Source organism: Hyperolius riggenbachi, chromosome 7 (assembly GCF_040937935.1).
Source record: "Hyperolius riggenbachi isolate aHypRig1 chromosome 7, aHypRig1.pri, whole genome shotgun sequence".
Lineage (NCBI taxonomy): Eukaryota > Metazoa > Chordata > Amphibia > Anura > Hyperoliidae > Hyperolius > Hyperolius riggenbachi.
The window spans coordinates 10,469,326-10,485,331 of record NC_090652.1 but is presented as its reverse complement, the minus strand read 5'-3'; the positions used below and the strand labels follow the sequence as shown (position 1 = coordinate 10,485,331).

At 46.5% G+C, this 16,006-nt stretch overlaps 2 protein-coding genes across 3 annotated transcripts in view; both read right to left on the bottom strand.

The window, feature by feature from the left end:
• The window catches only part of RGS11 (regulator of G protein signaling 11), a 216,460-nt gene that overhangs the window by 32,962 nt on the left and 167,492 nt on the right, over positions 1-16,006 (bottom strand). For both annotated transcript variants that reach the window (XM_068243575.1, XM_068243576.1), the window contains exon 16: positions 2,260-2,342. In XM_068243575.1, coding sequence (XP_068099676.1) covers positions 2,260-2,342 — 83 coding nt within the window. The remainder of the gene's footprint in view (positions 1-2,259; positions 2,343-16,006) is intronic.
• Positions 1-16,006, bottom strand: part of LOC137524086 (NXPE family member 4-like) — a 405,433-nt gene that overhangs the window by 302,844 nt on the left and 86,583 nt on the right. The window lies entirely within an intron of this gene.

Below are 16,006 nucleotides of genomic sequence, written 5' to 3'. Positions count from 1 at the left end.
CACACACACATCTCTCCCTTCTCTGCAGCGATCCTGTAACAAGAAAAGAACCTGTCCCACCTCTCCTGATTCTAGCAACGATTCTCCAGCCGCTCACCCTCTTCCTGTTCTTCCAGTGATGCTATCCACTCGCAGGAGGTGAGTATTAAGTATTTACTCTTCTATTTAGAATAGGGTAGGAGTATAGGGTTGAAGTAAAACCCTCAATGGTGCCCATTACAGTAAAGACTTTCGATTTTCCCATTTATTAGACCAAAACGATAGAACCAAAAATAATTTTTTTTTCTCAATCAAGAAAAATGAACGATTATCCTGTTTTTTTCAATAAAAATCTAACTTGTTGGAAAAATCTTTATATTCGATCTAACAGAATAATCAAACTATCTAATTCAAAAAAAGGAAAAAAAATGTAGCATGTATGGGTACCATAAGGGCCCTTTTCCACCAGCGCGTTTGCGCTGGCTGAATCGTAAAGTCGCAAACCGCTAGCGATTTTACAATCGCTACGGTTTGCTTTTTAACATAGGAATCGCGGTAGGTCATTTCCACTATGGTGATTCATTTTTTACAGGAACGCGAACGCGCGGCGGAGCGATAATTGCCGCGATTTTGCTATGCAGTGCATAGCATAGCAAAATCGGGGCCGCAAACGTCGGGAAATCGCCGGCTTTGCGATTCAGCAATCGCTAGCGTTCAGCGTTTTTTTAAAGCGTTTTTTTTTAAAGAAAACACATTATACAACAGCAAAAAAAAGTTTCTGCATTGTTTGCGCAGCTCAGTACACCTAAACACAACCTGATCATTCTGGACAGCAATGCCAATCTTATCAGTTAGCAGCTCAGTGACAGGGGAACATTCGAGTATTCACCCTTCTTCTAATTTGGAAAGCAGTCAGTCAAATGTTTGTAGGTATTAGTTTTATGCTGTGTTTAAGACCTTGTTCACATTACAAATCGCAAGTGCTGACGATTTGGTGAGCACTTCTTAAAACACTTTTCCCTGCGCATTTCGCATAGAAAAGCGCTTCTCTAAGCGCTTTTGTTTAGCGATTAATTTTCTCACTACCTGACGTCAGTCAGGAAGTGAACTCTTTAGGCTTGATTCACAAAAGAGTGCTAACTGTTAGCACGGCCGTTATCGCGCAAATTTACAAACGCAAATTTTCTCGCGAAAATGATAACGATTTTGCGGGAAATTTTGCGATCGTGAGCAAACGCGAAAATTCACACGAAAACGGCCGTGCTAGCACTCTTTTGTGAATCAAGCTCTTTGACTTGGAAATGAATAAATACAATGTATTTATTAATTCACCTCCTTTGCGGTTATCCCGAGTTCAGCTCGGGGTGGGAAAAACATGCCAGGAGCGGTTATCCCGAGCGTGACTCGTTGTAGCCGCCGGGAGTTCTATGCAGAGCAATGCATTCTCACTCACCTCCCGGGGGATCCAGACCTTGGCCTCCATTCTTCTTCCTCTCCTCCGAGGCTCTGATTCCCCCTGGTGAGATCGCCGGCTGTCATTATGATGACAGCCGCCAATCTCACTATAGGGTTACAGCGCCACCCAGAGGAGGGAGGGAAAACTGCAGTGAAGGAGCCCAGGGAGGTGAGTTATTGCTGGGCTGCCGCAGATCTCCTGGTGGTGTGATTTTTTTCCTGCTTTTAGCATGGAAATAAATTGCACCACTTTCAGATCCTAAAATCCAGTAAGAATCAGACCGCCAAGGGGGTCAAAGTGTTGGGGAAATCGCAATTCAAAGTGCTTTTTCAATCGCTTTTTCAATCACTTTGCGAGTTCACAGACGCTCAGAAAATGGTACAGGAGCCGCGTTTGCCGTTCAATAGAAAGCAGATCGCTTATGTGAGAAAACTCCCGTAAGCGACCATTGCAGTAGCGCTTTTAAGGTCATTTTTAAAATCGCCAACGCTTAAAAAAGAGCAAAATCACTCAAAAGTGTGATAACTGCTATCACGGCAGGTATCATGTGATCTGCCCCACGCGAAGGTTTGCAGGCGCAAAAGATTACTCCACGTGATAAATGAACGTTTGCGCACGATCATGTGCGTGTTTTACGCGCGTCATGATGCGTGCAAACGTTTGTTTATCACGCGGAGTAATCCTTTTTTACGTGCGCAAACCTTTGTACGCAGCAGATCACGTGAGATTTGAGTTTCAACCAACTGTAAGTGGCAGGGCTCACAGGGATGTGAGGCAGCCATCTTATGGGTAGAGCAATAACGACAATAAGCACATTTACTAACCCTTTCTTGGTCTCGGGTGGGATGAAGGCTTGCCCCAGCAGACTCTTGTACATTTCAGACTTCAGATATCTCGGGTAAGAATCCTGAAAAACAACGACATGCGCTCATTTCAAACATGGAGGTACAGCCTGGCGCATCCATCTAGTGCTTCAAAGAGGAACGTCAGCCTAAACAAACATACTGTCATTAAGTTACATTAATTATGTTAATTAAAATAGATAGGTAATATAATATCTTACCCCGGAGCAGTGCTTTTCAGCGCTGCTAGATTTGGGCGCAGCCGGCGCCTCCATAGACTATAATAGGAATCATTCCTATTGAAGCGCTCAGTGAGTAACGTCGGCTCGAGTCAGAAGACGTCAGCCGAAGTAGCTTAAAAACATAATAATTTGGCCTCCAGCAATCGCTGGAAGCCGAATTATTTCATTCCCCCACTATCCATGGCGGCCTGGAGGGGGAATAGTAATTAAATCGGCCCGGACTTGTGCAGAAGCAGGATCAGCCATATACCGGCTGTATCCTGCGCCCAAGTCTACCGGCACCGATTTCAAATGTACTCAACTTACCCACACTGTTTTAAAAGAACAGGCAAATGTTTGATTTCATGATGGCAGCCATCTTTTTGGTTGAAAGGAGGTGACAGGGAGCATGAGACACAGTTCTGTCCTGTGTGCTGAGCACCTCTCCCAGTTGCTAGGCAACGGGAACAACAACATAGGAAATCCCATCATGCTCTGCACAGCATCAGGGAAAAAAAGCCTGGGCTTTTTTTCTTTGATGGGTGGAGCTTAGCTAAAAATGCAGCTAAAAATGATGCTTTGGTAAGAAAAAGAAAGTTCTGATGCTGTGAAACTGTTAAAGAAACACCAAGCCTTTTCATTTCTGCTGAGTAGATTTTTAGTCCGGAGGTTCACTTTAACATTAAAGAGAACCTGAGGCATTTAATAAAAAAAAAAAATTGAGCTACTTGCCTAGCCAATGTACTGGTTAAGGGCTCTGCCTCTGACAAATCTTAGCCATAGCCCCCAACTGTCTCTTTTTTGGAGGGACAGTCCCACTTTAGGTACCACACTTCTCTGTCCCTCTTTCTTCCTCATTTGTCCCTGTTTCAGGACTGATGTACAGATCTATGTAAATTATATGTATTTTTCTACTGAAAATGTGTTTAACTGACTCTAAACTTTATTCCCATCCTTTAAATGGATTTTTTTCTTATTTTAATGTGTTAAAATTAAGGAAAATAAACCAGGATAGAAAGGACCAGTGTGGTTTGAATTATAAAAACAACATATTTTTCTTATGAAATCTCTTTGGTATGCGAGACTAGGGGTGTTCCGGGGGCGTGATCAGGGGTGTGACAGGGGTGTGGATTAAGTTAAGTGTTCCCCTTTCTTATCTCAAAAAGTTGGGAGGTATGTCTTAGCTCTTCCTGTTCCGTGAGCCTGCACCTATTTAATAAGGAGACCTTGGGCAAGACTCCCTAACACTGCTACTGCTTAAAGAGCATGCCCTATTGGCTTCAGCTCTGGTGCTTTGAGTCCGCCAGGAGAAAAGGGTGATATAAATGTTCTGTATCTTGTCTTGGATAGTTTTCTTTGTCTTTACCATCGCCGCATGCGGGTCCACTGAACATATCCAACAAGAGCTTGTCAGGTATGTTCTCGTGGCGGCGCTCCCGGCCACGTACAAGCGTGGCCATACTGTGCCTGTGAGAGTACGGCATCACCTGCGCAGTAAACCGCAACAGCTCAGCCACGAGTGTCTCCGTGATACTGCGCAGCTGTGCTCATGCAGGAAGAGGAGCGCATCCGCACCCTTTCTGAAGGTCCCGGACAGCGGCGGTGGTCTCCAGGAGGACGTGAAAAGTCACTAAAAGATCCAGAGCCTTCCCTTTTCTTGGGTAAGTGTCTATTTTTTTTCTTTTTGAACACCTCGGGTTCACTTTAAGTGCCAACATATGTAAGAATGGTTTGTAGAAACATCTCAATTCCTCTGAACTGCAATGTTAGGCCTCATTTCTACTCATTATGAGTGCTGCCAGTGCCGCGTATTCCCACTAGATGAAAAAAGCGGTTGCCTGTGGGTGCGCATGCGTTCTCCACAGTCATGCCAACGATAAAATAGATACGCCATCCCAAAAAAGCTGTCATAATAATTTTTTAGGTGCACGAAAGACCGGGACCACACCTAAAGCGAGAGGGATATGGAGGATGCCAGATATATTTCCTTTTAAACAATGCAGATTGCCTGGCTGTCCTGGTGATCCCCTGCCTCTAATACTGTACATTTAGCCACAGACCCTGAACAAGCATGCAGCAGATCAGGCGTTTCTGACTGGATTAGCTGCATGCTTGTTTCAGGTGTGTGATTCAGACACTACTGCAGCCAAAGAGATCAGCAGGACATGGTCCGTTGGAAAATCTTTTCTCTCCCCAATTAACATTCTGACATTTATCTCAGGTGGCGACATCTCTTGTCCTGTCAGGTGATCTCTGTGGAATGTTTGTTTACTGAGAGTTCCAAAGCTAGTAAAAAAATTTACCTGGTATTCCAGAATTCCTGGGGAGAGGGGATTCTGCATAGCCTAATCTAAGCATCACAGGTCGGCTGGGGTTACTTATCATTCTGCAACAATACCCAGTTAACGAAGAGATAGGGACTGCAGGTTTGTTCTTAACATGAATTTGTTCTTAAGTCGGAACACTGTGCCATCTCTGTCCCCTGTACCTCCACTGTGCCCCCCTGTGCCTCCAGTGTCCCCCTCTGTGTCACCTCTGCCCTCTGTACCTCCTCTGTGCCCCCCTGTGCCTCCAGTGTCCCCCTCTGTGTCATCTCTGTCCCCTGTACCTCCTCTGTGCCCCCCTGTGCCTCCAGTGTCCCCCTCTGTGTCACCTCTGCCCTCTGTACCTCCTCTGTGCCCCCCTGTGCCTCCAGTGTCCCCCTCTGTGTCACCTCTGCCCTCTGTACCTCCTCTGTGCCCCCCTGTGCCTCCAGTGTCCCCCTCTGTGTCACCTCTGCCCTCTGTACCTCCTCTGTGCCCCCCTGTGCCCCCCTCTGTGTCACCTCTGCCCTCTGTACCTCCTCTGTGCCCCCCTGTGCCTCCAGTGTCCCCCTCTGTGTCACCTCTGTCCCCTGTACCTCCTCTGTGCCTCCAGTGTCCCCCTCTTTGTCACATCTGTCCTCTGTACCTCCCCTGTGCCCCCAGTGCCCCCCTCTGTGTCATCTCTGTCCCCTGTACCTCCTCTGTGCCCCCCTGTGCCTCCAGTGTCCCCCTCTGTGTCACCTCTGCCCTCTGTACCTCCTCTGTGCCCCCCTGTGCCTCCAGTGTCCCCCTCTGTGTCACCTCTGCCCTCTGTACCTCCTCTGTGCCCCCCTGTGCCTCCAGTGTCCCCCTCTGTGTCACCTCTGCCCTCTGTACCTCCTCTGTGCCCCCCTGTGCCCCCCTCTGTGTCACCTCTGCCCTCTGTACCTCCTCTGTGCCCCCCTGTGCCTCCAGTGTCCCCCTCTGTGTCACCTCTGTCCCCTGTACCTCCTCTGTGCCTCCAGTGTCCCCCTCTTTGTCACATCTGTCCTCTGTACCTCCCCTGTGCCCCCAGTGCCCCCCTCTGTGTCACCTCTGTCCCCTGTACCTCCTCTGTGCCCCCTGTGCCTCCAGTGTCCCCCTTTGTGTCACCTCTGTCCCCTGTACTTCCTCTGTACCCAGGGCCGGCCCTAGACTTTTTGTCGCCTGAGGCAAATTTTTAAAAAATTGTCACCGCCGCCCCTCCCCCCCCCCTCGGGGGGCGCTCTGGGGGGCCGCCAAGCTGGAGGGGTAGCTGGCAGGACGGGGGTATTGGGCCAGCGTGCGCTCCGCTGACGTCACTTCCTGCAGCGTCCTGCAGGAAGTGATGTCAGTGGAACGCACGCTGGAGCGAGGAGGAGGTGAGTGTCTCCCCGCCCGTGCCTCTTACACATACGCAGGGCCGGCCTTTGACCTGAGCGACCGGTGCGATCGCTCAGGGCGCCGGCTTCCAGGGGGCGCTCCTGCCGCCTGTGTTTTAATTTGGAAGCTGTGCCCCGGCTGTGTCCGTCTCGCTCCGCCCCCCGTGCCGCTGCTGGGCAAACATGAATGATGCGGCCACCGTGATGGAGGGGGGAGCCGCGGGGAGGGCAGCCCGTCCTCTCCCTCCCTCCTCTCCGGGCGCTCTCCGTGCTCGTGCTCCCCCCTGCAGCAGAGAGAACAACTCACCTCCCTGGTTCCGATCGCCGGCGCCTCTCACTTGCCGCTGGTCTCCTCTTTTTACATTGTCACTGATACACACTAAACTTCCTGCTTAACAGGAAGTTTAGTGTGCATCAGTAACTATGTACAAGAGGAGACCAGCGGCAAGTGAGACACCGTGAGAGGCGCCGGCGATCGGAACCAGGGAGGTGAGTTGTTCTCTCTGGCTCTGCTGCAGTCTGCATCGGAGGGGGGAGCACGGAGGGTAGCCCGGAGAGGAAGGGAGGGAGAGGTCGGGCTGCCCTCCCCGCGGCTCCCCCTCCAGTATGAGGGGAGGGGGGGGGGGGGGGGCACCTACCTACCTACCTACCTAATCTATACTGGGGGGGCAGCTACCTATCTAATCTATACTGGGGGGCAGCTACCTATCTAATCTATACTGGGGGGCAGCTACCTATCTAATCTATACTGGGGGCACCTACCTATCTAATCTATACTGGGGGCACCTACCTATCTAATCTATACTGGGGGCACCTACCTATCTAACCTATACTGGGGGGGCAGCTACCTATCTAATCTATACTGGGGGGCAGCTACCTATCTAACCTATACTGGGGGGGCAGCTACCTATCTAATCCATACTGTGGACAGCTACCTATCTAATCTATGCTGGGGGCACCTACCTATCTAACCTATACTGGGGGGGGGGGGGGGCAGCTACCTATCTAATCTATACTGGGGGCACCTACCTATCTAACCTATACTGGGGGGGCAGCTACCTATCTAATCTATACTGGGGGCACCTACCTATCTAACCTATACTGGGGGGGGCAGCTACCTATCTAATCTATACTGGGGGCAGCTACCTATCTAAACTATACTGGGGGCAGCTACCTATCTAACCTATACTGGGGGCAGCTACCTATCTATACTATACTGGGGGAACCTACCTATCTAACCTATACTGGGGGGGCAGCTACCTATCTAAACTATACTGGGGGCAGCTACCTATCTAACCTATACTGGGGGCAGCTACCTATCTATACTATACTGGGGGAACCTACCTATCTAACCTATACTGGGGGGGCAGCTACCTATCTAATCTATACTGGGGGCAGCTACCTATCTAAACTATACTGGGGGCAGCTACCTATCTAACCTATACTGGGGGGGGCAGCTACCTATCTATACTATACTGGGGGAACCTACCTATCTAACCTATACTGGGGGGGCAGCTACCTATCTAACCTATACTGGGGGGGCAGCTACCTATCTAATCTATACTGGGGGGGCAGCTACCTATCTAATCTATACTGGGGGCAGCTACCTATCTAAACTATACTGGGGGCAGCTACCTATCTAACCTATACTGGGGGCAGCTACCTATCTAACCTATACTGGGGGCAGCTACCTATCTAACCTATACTGGGGGCAGCTACCTATCTAATCTATACTGGGGGCAGCTACCTATCTAACCTATACTGGGGGCAGCTACCTACCTAACCTATACTGTAGGCAGATCCCCCCTTTAGTGTATATAGGCTTAGGCTACTAGTCTTACAGTCGCAGATCCCCTTTTAGTGTATTTAGGCAGCAGATCCCAGCCCCCCCCCATTAGTGTATGTGTGTGGTGCGCTCACACGCGAAGAGGATTAATTTGGGGGGGGGGGCACCAAAATCTGGTTACGCTCAGGGCGCTGTGAAACCTAAGGCCGGCCCTGCACATACGGCTGCTTCTATTTAGGCTGGAGGGGAGCGGAGGACGGGGGACCCAGGCGAGGGAGGGGGGGGGTCCGACCCCCCTCCCCGCCGCTGGCCCAATACCCCCGTCCTGCCAGCTACCCCTCCAGCTCGGCGGGCCGGCTCCCCGCACCCACGGACAGGCGGGTGCCGCCCCTGGAGATTTGACGCCTGAGGCAAAAGTTTCACCCCGCCTCATGAGCGGGCCGGCCCTGTCTGTACCCCCTGTGCCTCCAGTGTCCCTCTCTGTGTCACCTCTGTCCCCTGTACCTCCTCTGTGCCCCCCTGTGCCTCCAGTGTCCCCCTCTGTGTCACCTCTGTCCCCTGTACCTCCTCTGTGCCCCCCTGTGCCTCCAGTGTCCCCCTCTGTGTCACCTCTGTCCCCTATACCTGCTTATGTAAGTTTAAAAGCCGTTTTTTTATATTTTTAAAATCGATTTTCTCAAAAACTACAAGTCCAATTTGAAAAATGTGTTTTTTGACTTGTTCCCATGGAAACACAGAATCCATGCCGTTCGTATCGGCAGGTCGTTTGTAAGTCGGGGACTACCTGTATATAGTTATAGGAAGTGTAGGTATCCTGAATAATTTACTGCATTCTACTATATGTCACTACAGGGCCTCTTTACTGCATTCTGCTATATGTCACTACAGGGCCTCTTTACTGCATTCTGCTATATGTCACTACAGGACCTCTTTACTGCATTCTACTATATGTCACTACAGGGCCTCTTTACTGCATTCTGCTATATGTCACTACAGGGCCTCTTTACTGCATTCTGCTATATTTCACTACAGGGCCCCTTTACTGCATTCCTCTATATGTCACTACAGGGCCTCTTTACTGCATTCTGCTAAATGTCATTACAGGGCCTCTTTACTGCATTCTGCTATATGTCACTACAGGGCCTATTTACTGCATTCTACTATATGTCACTACAGGGCCTCTTTAATGCATTCTGCTATATGTCACTACAGGGCCTCTTTACTGCATTACCCTATATGTCACTACAGGGCCTCTTTACTGCATTCTACTATATGTCACTACAGGGCCTCTTTACTGCATTCTGCTATATGTCATTCTGCTTTGAGTCCGCAAGGAGAAAAGTGCAATATAAATGTTATTTGTCTTGTCTTATTTGTCTTGTCTTGTCTACTATATATCACTACAGGGCCTCTTTACTGCATTCTGCTATATGTCACTACAGGGCCTCTTTACTGCATTCTGCTATATGTCACTACAGGGCCTCTTTACTGCATTCTACTATATGTCACTACAGGGCCTCTGTACTGCATTCTGCTATATGTCACTACAGGGCCTCTTTGCTGCATTCTGCTATATGTCACTACAGGGTCTCTTTACTGCATTCTGCTATATATCACTACAGGGCCTCTTTACTGCATTCTGCTATATGTCACTACAGGGCCTCTTTACTGCATTCTGCTATATGTCACTACAGGGCCTCTTTACTACATTCTGCTATATGTCATTACAGGGCCTCTTTACTGCATTCTGCTATATGTCATTACAGGACCTCTTTACTGCATTCTACTATATGTCACTACAGGGCCTCTTTACTGCATTCTGCTATATGTCACTACAGGGCCTCTTTACTGCATTCTGCTATATGTCACTACATGGCCTCTTTACTGCATTCTGCTATATATCACTACAGGGCCTCTTTACTGCATTTTGCTATACATCACTACAGGGCCTCTTTACTGCATTCTGCTATATGTCACTACAGGGCCTCTTTACTGCATTCTGCTATATGTCACTACAGGGCCTCTTTACTGCATTCTGCTATATGTCACTACAGGGCCTCTTTACTACATTCTGCTATATGCCACTACAGGGCCTCTTTACTGCATTCTACTATAGGTCACTACAGGGCCTCCTTACTGCATTCTGCTATATGTCACTACAGGGCCTCATTACTGCATTCTACTATATGTCACTACAGGGCCTCTTTACTGCATTCTGCTATATGTCACTACAGGGCCTCTTTACTGCATTCTGCTATATGTCACTACAGGGCCTCATTACTGCATTCTACTATATGTCACTACAGGACCTCTTTACTGCATTCTGCTATATGTCACTACAGGGCCTCTTTACTGCATTCTGCTATATGTCACTACAGCGCCTCTTTACTGCATTCTGCTATATGTCACTACAGGGCCTCTTTACTGCATTCTGCTATATGTCATTACAGGGCCTCTTTACTGCATTCTGCTATGTCACCACAGGGCCTCTTTACTGCATTCTGCTATATCTCACTACAGGGCCTCTTTACTGCATTCTACTATATGTCACTACAGGGCCTCTTTACTGCATTCTGCTATATGTCACTACAGGGCCCCTTTACTGCATTCTGCTATATGTCACTACAGGGCCTCTTTACTGCATTCTGCTATGTGTCACTACAGGGCCTCTTTACTGCATTCTGCTATATGTCGCTACAGGGCCTCTTTACTGCATTCTGCTATGTATCACTACAGGGCCTCTTTACTGCATTCTGCTATATGTCACTACAGCGCCTCTTTACTGCATTCTGCTATATGTCACTACAGGGCCTATTTACTGCATTCTACTATATGTCATTACAGGGCCTCTTTACTGCATTCTGCTATGTCACCACAGGGCCTCTTTACTGCATTCTGCTATATCTCACTACAGGGCCTCTTTACTGCATTCTACTATATGTCACTACAGGGCCTCTTTACTGCATTCTGCTATATGTCACTACAGGGCCCCTTTACTGCATTCTGCTATATGTCACTACAGGGCCTCTTTACTGCATTCTGCTATGTGTCACTACAGGGCCTCTTTACTGCATTCTGCTATATGTCGCTACAGGGCCTCTTTACTGCATTCTGCTATGTATCACTACAGGGCCTCTTTGCTGCATTCTTCTATATGTCACTACAGGGCCTCTTTACCGCATTCTGCTATATGTCACTACAGGGCCTCTTTACTGCATTCTGCTATATGTCACTACAGGGCCTCTTTACTGCATTCTGCTATATGTCACTACAGGGCCCCTTTACTACATTCTGCTATATGTCACTACAGGGCCTCTTTACTCCATTCTTCTATATGTCACTACAGGGCCTCTTTACTGCATTCTGCTATATGTCACTACAGGGCCTCTTTACTGCATTCTGCTATATGTCACTACAGGGCCTCTTTACTGCATTCTGCTATATGTCACTACAGGGCCTCTTTACTGCATTCTACTATATGTCACTACAGGGTCTCTTTACTGCATTCTGCTATATGTCACTACAGGGCCTCTTTACTGCATTCTACTATATGTCACTACAGGGCCTCTTTACTGCATTCTGCTATATGTCACTACAGGGCCTCTTTACTGCATTCTGCTATATGTCACTACAGGGCCCCTTTACTACATTCTGCTATATGTCACTACAGGGCCTCTTTACTCCATTCTTCTATATGTCACTACAGGGCCTCTTTACTGCATTCTGCTATATGTCACTACAGGGCCTCTTTACTGCATTCTGCTATATGTCACTACAGGGCCTCTTTACTGCATTCTGCTATATGTCACTACAGGGCCTCTTTACTGCATTCTACTATATGTCACTACAGGGTCTCTTTACTGCATTCTGCTATATGTCACTACAGGGCCTCTTTACTGCATTCTACTATATGTCACTACAGGGCCTCTTTACTGCATTCTACTATATGTCACTACTACAGGGCCTCTGTAAGTTTGATTCTTCAGTTATTAAATAATATCACTGCGGCAAGGAATGAAAAAGGGAAAATAACTGTTGAGCGCCCTCCCCCCACCAAACAGTAGATCGTTGCCATGGTTTCACAGAAGCCTAATTCACCATGTCTAGAAAATGCTGCAGGATGAACTGAAAGGTTAATTGTAACATTACATAAAAAAGAAAAAAATATACCTGTATATCAGTGACGTCAGTATTATAATTAGTAACACTTTAACACAAGCACATTATGTACAAGCAATGGAATTATCTAACATAACGGCTGAGACACATGTACATTCATTTACTAGAGAACCTGTAACAAAAAAAAGTTCCCTTGGGGGGGTACTCACCTCTGGAGGGGGAAGTCTCAGGGTCCCAATGAGGCTTCCCCCTCCCCTGTAGCTGCAGGCAGTCCAGCGCTGGCTCCCCCGAAGTATCCCGCAATCCTCTCTCGACAAGTGCTGATTTATTTACCTTCCTGGCACCAGCGGGGGCGCTGTTGCAGCACAGAGATAGGCGGAAATAGCAGATCTCTGTCGGGTCCGCTCTACTGCGCAGGTGCAGGAGACTTGCAGGCACAGGAGACTTGCGCCCGCGCAGTAGAGCAGACCGACAGCGATCGGCTATTTCCGCCCATCTCCGAGCGGAGAGCCGATACTGCGCCTGCACGGGAGCCGGGAAGGTAAATATTTACATCCCCGCTGTTCGGAGGGGAACAGCGAGACCCCCGTGGGACCGAGGACGACGGGGGGAAGCCTCGATAGGATTCGGAGGCTTCCCCCACTCGAGGTGAGTACCCCCCAAGGGAACTTTTTGTTGTTACAGGTTTTCTTTCAATTAAAATTGAAACAAAAAAACCACGTATGATATAATGAACTGTATGTGTAGTGCGGATAATAAATAGAACATTAGTAGCAAAAAAAAGGACTGTCTTATTTTTTTTCAGTTACATAGATTTTTTTTTATTTTTTATAAAATTGCATCGTTCTGTCATATTTGCAGTTTAGAATCCACGCTCTGTCTTTTAAGCTATAAAACCAAGCAGAAGTAATGACCCTTTGAACTTTCCTGCAGTAAAACCTTATCTCAAGCTGTCTCTCAGTGTTTCTTGGCTGTTTTAGGTTTGGGTGCACATATAACAACATAAAAGACTGTGTTTTATGTCATGTTTTCATTTTATGTTGTGTGCGTTTTTGTGCATTTTTTTTGTGCAGCGATTTGGGTGCGTTAGTGTTTTTATACCTTGGATCCATTTTTCAATTATTGTGCGTGCGTTTTAATGCATTTGCGGTTCGCATATACAAAACACATATTTATCAAGCGTTTATATGTTTCTGCTATGTGTGCACCTAGTCTTAGTCCTTCAGAAAACAGGACCCAGTGGGTCTAATAGCTCAGAGAATCTCTTTTTTATGTAGATAACAACTGTAGTATTTTAACCCCTTGAGGACCACAGGCTTACACCCCCTAGTGACCAGGCCATTTTTTTACAATTCAGCACACTGCAGCTGTAACAGTTCGATGCATGGGCATACAACTTATCACATAACTTAATCTTGCCTCCTTTTCTTGCCACCAACAGAGCTATCTGTTGGTGGCATCTGATTGCTGCTGCAATCTGTATATTATTTTTTTTAAATTAATTTTAATGTACTTTTTTTTTTTTATTAAATGATTCCTCCCCTTCATCCAATGACTGCAATCGCCTCTCATAGGCATCAGCCTATGAGAGGGATCGCTTTGTCAGCCACTCCAGGGGACAGCCAAGTGACAGGGCTGTCCCCAGTTCAGCGGCGCTGCACTAGATCGCAGCGCTATACAAAAGAAAATAACAGTTTATTTTCTCCCCTGCAGCCTGCCAGCTCCTATCGCGGCTGGCAGGCTGTTCATGGAGCGGAGCTCCATAACTCAGCGGGGATGCGCGCGCATCCACGTGCACGATCTCCGCTATACTCCTGATAACCATGAAATCCCACCATTTCGATGAGTGTAGTATTAAAGGGAACCTAAACTGAGAGGGATATGGATGTTCCTATTTTAACCACTTCACCACTGAGGGGTTTTACCCCTTGAACACCAGAGCAATTTTCACCTTTCAGCGCTCCTTCCATTCATTCGTCTATAACTTTATTATTACTTATCGCAATGAAATGAACTATATCTTGTTTTTTTCGCCACCAATTAGGCTTTCTTTAGGTGGGACATTATGGCAAGAATAATTTTATTCTAAATGTGTTTTAATGGGAAAATAGGAAAAAATGTGAGAAAAAAAATATTATTTTTCAGTTTTTGGCCATTATAGTTTTGAAATAATGCATGCTACTGTAATTAAAACCCATGAAATGTATTTGCCCATTTGTCCCGGTTATAAAACCGTTTAAATTATGTCCCTATCACAATGTTTGGCGCCAATATTTTATTTGGAAATAAAGGTGCATTTTTTTCAGTTTTGCATCCATCCCTAATTACAAGCCCGTAGTTTATAAAGTAACAGTGTTATACCCTCTTGGCATACATATTTAAAAAGTTCAGTCCCTAAGGTAACTATTTATGGTTTTTTTTCATTGTATTTTTTTTTTTAATTACGAAAAAAAAAAAATTGGGGAGTGTGGGAGGTAATGAGTTTATTTATTGTGTAAAACTAATGTATTTGTATATGTAAAATGCTTTAGGGTGTAGTTTTACTATTTACTACAGTGAGTTTGTATTCATGCGACCTGTAAGCGTCCGGAAGGACACTTACAGGAAGCAGTATGAGGCTGGGAAAATCACAATAATCGCGCTGTTTCTCATAGAAGCAGCAGATTATTGCGGGGGCTTAGATCAACGAACAGGAATGGATTTTCCCGTTCATTGATCTCCGGGCGGGCGGCGGCTTGCACGAGCGCGCGCACGAGTGGCAGGAGCGCGGACAGCGGCGGTAGCGCGGGAGATACGGATTTCTCCGTCCCTTGGTTTTTTAAGGGTGCAAAAAGGGATGGGGAAATCCGTACCGCGGGGGGTAAAGTGGTTAAACAATACCAGTTGCCTGGCAGTCCTGCTGATTTCTTTGGCTGCAGTAGTGGCTGAATCATAAACCTGAAACAAGCATGCAGCTAATCCAGTCTGACTTCAGTCAGAGCACCTGATCTGCATGCTTGTTCAGGGGCTGTGGCTGAAAGTATTAGAGGCACAGGATCAGCAGGGGAGTCAGGTAACTGGTATTATTTTAAAAGGAAAAATCCATATCCTTCTCAGTTTAGGTTCCCTTTAAATCTAGAAGTGGCCATACACCATTCAATTAATTTTTATAAGATTTTGATCTATTAGATTATTTTATCAAACCCTGATCAGATTGTTATCATAAAAATGTAATAATTAATTGTTTTTTAACGATCAAAAAACATTTTTTTTTTCAATTTCTTCTCTATTTGATTCTTTTGATCAAATAGACGGGAAAATCTAACTATTTGATTGTACCGTGTATGGGCACCATTAGAGGCATCACCTTCCTGCTTATTTAGGGCCCCATTGTAGCTAATAGCCCTGACCTCAGAGAGGATAACAGACAACGGATCAGCACAACAGCTGGAAACAGCAGCCTCTGTATGTTTCTAAGGAAAATTCTCCTTAAAGGGGATCGAAACTTAGAATGTGCTCCCTGCTGTAAGATTAGCTACAGCTTGATAACTTTTATGGACAAAAAATTACAACTTATAGAAACCCTAAAAAAAATAAAGTTTACAAACATACCTCCCAACTTTCTGAGATGAGAAAGAGGGACCCTTTAAGACATGCCCCTGCCACACCCCTGATCACATCCATGCCACACCTCTAATCACGCCCCCACCACACCCCTAGCCATGCATAGCACTAAAAATTCATAAGCAAAAGGTGTAATTTTAGAATTCAAACCACACTGGTCCTTTATCATTAGTTTTTCTTTGAAATTAAGAAATATGTGCATTTCAAGAATTTGAATAAAGTTTAGAGTGAATTAAAACATTTTGAGTAGAAAAATACATATAGAAAGAGGGACAAATGAGGAAGAAAGAGGGACAGAGGGATTTAGCAAGAAGTTTT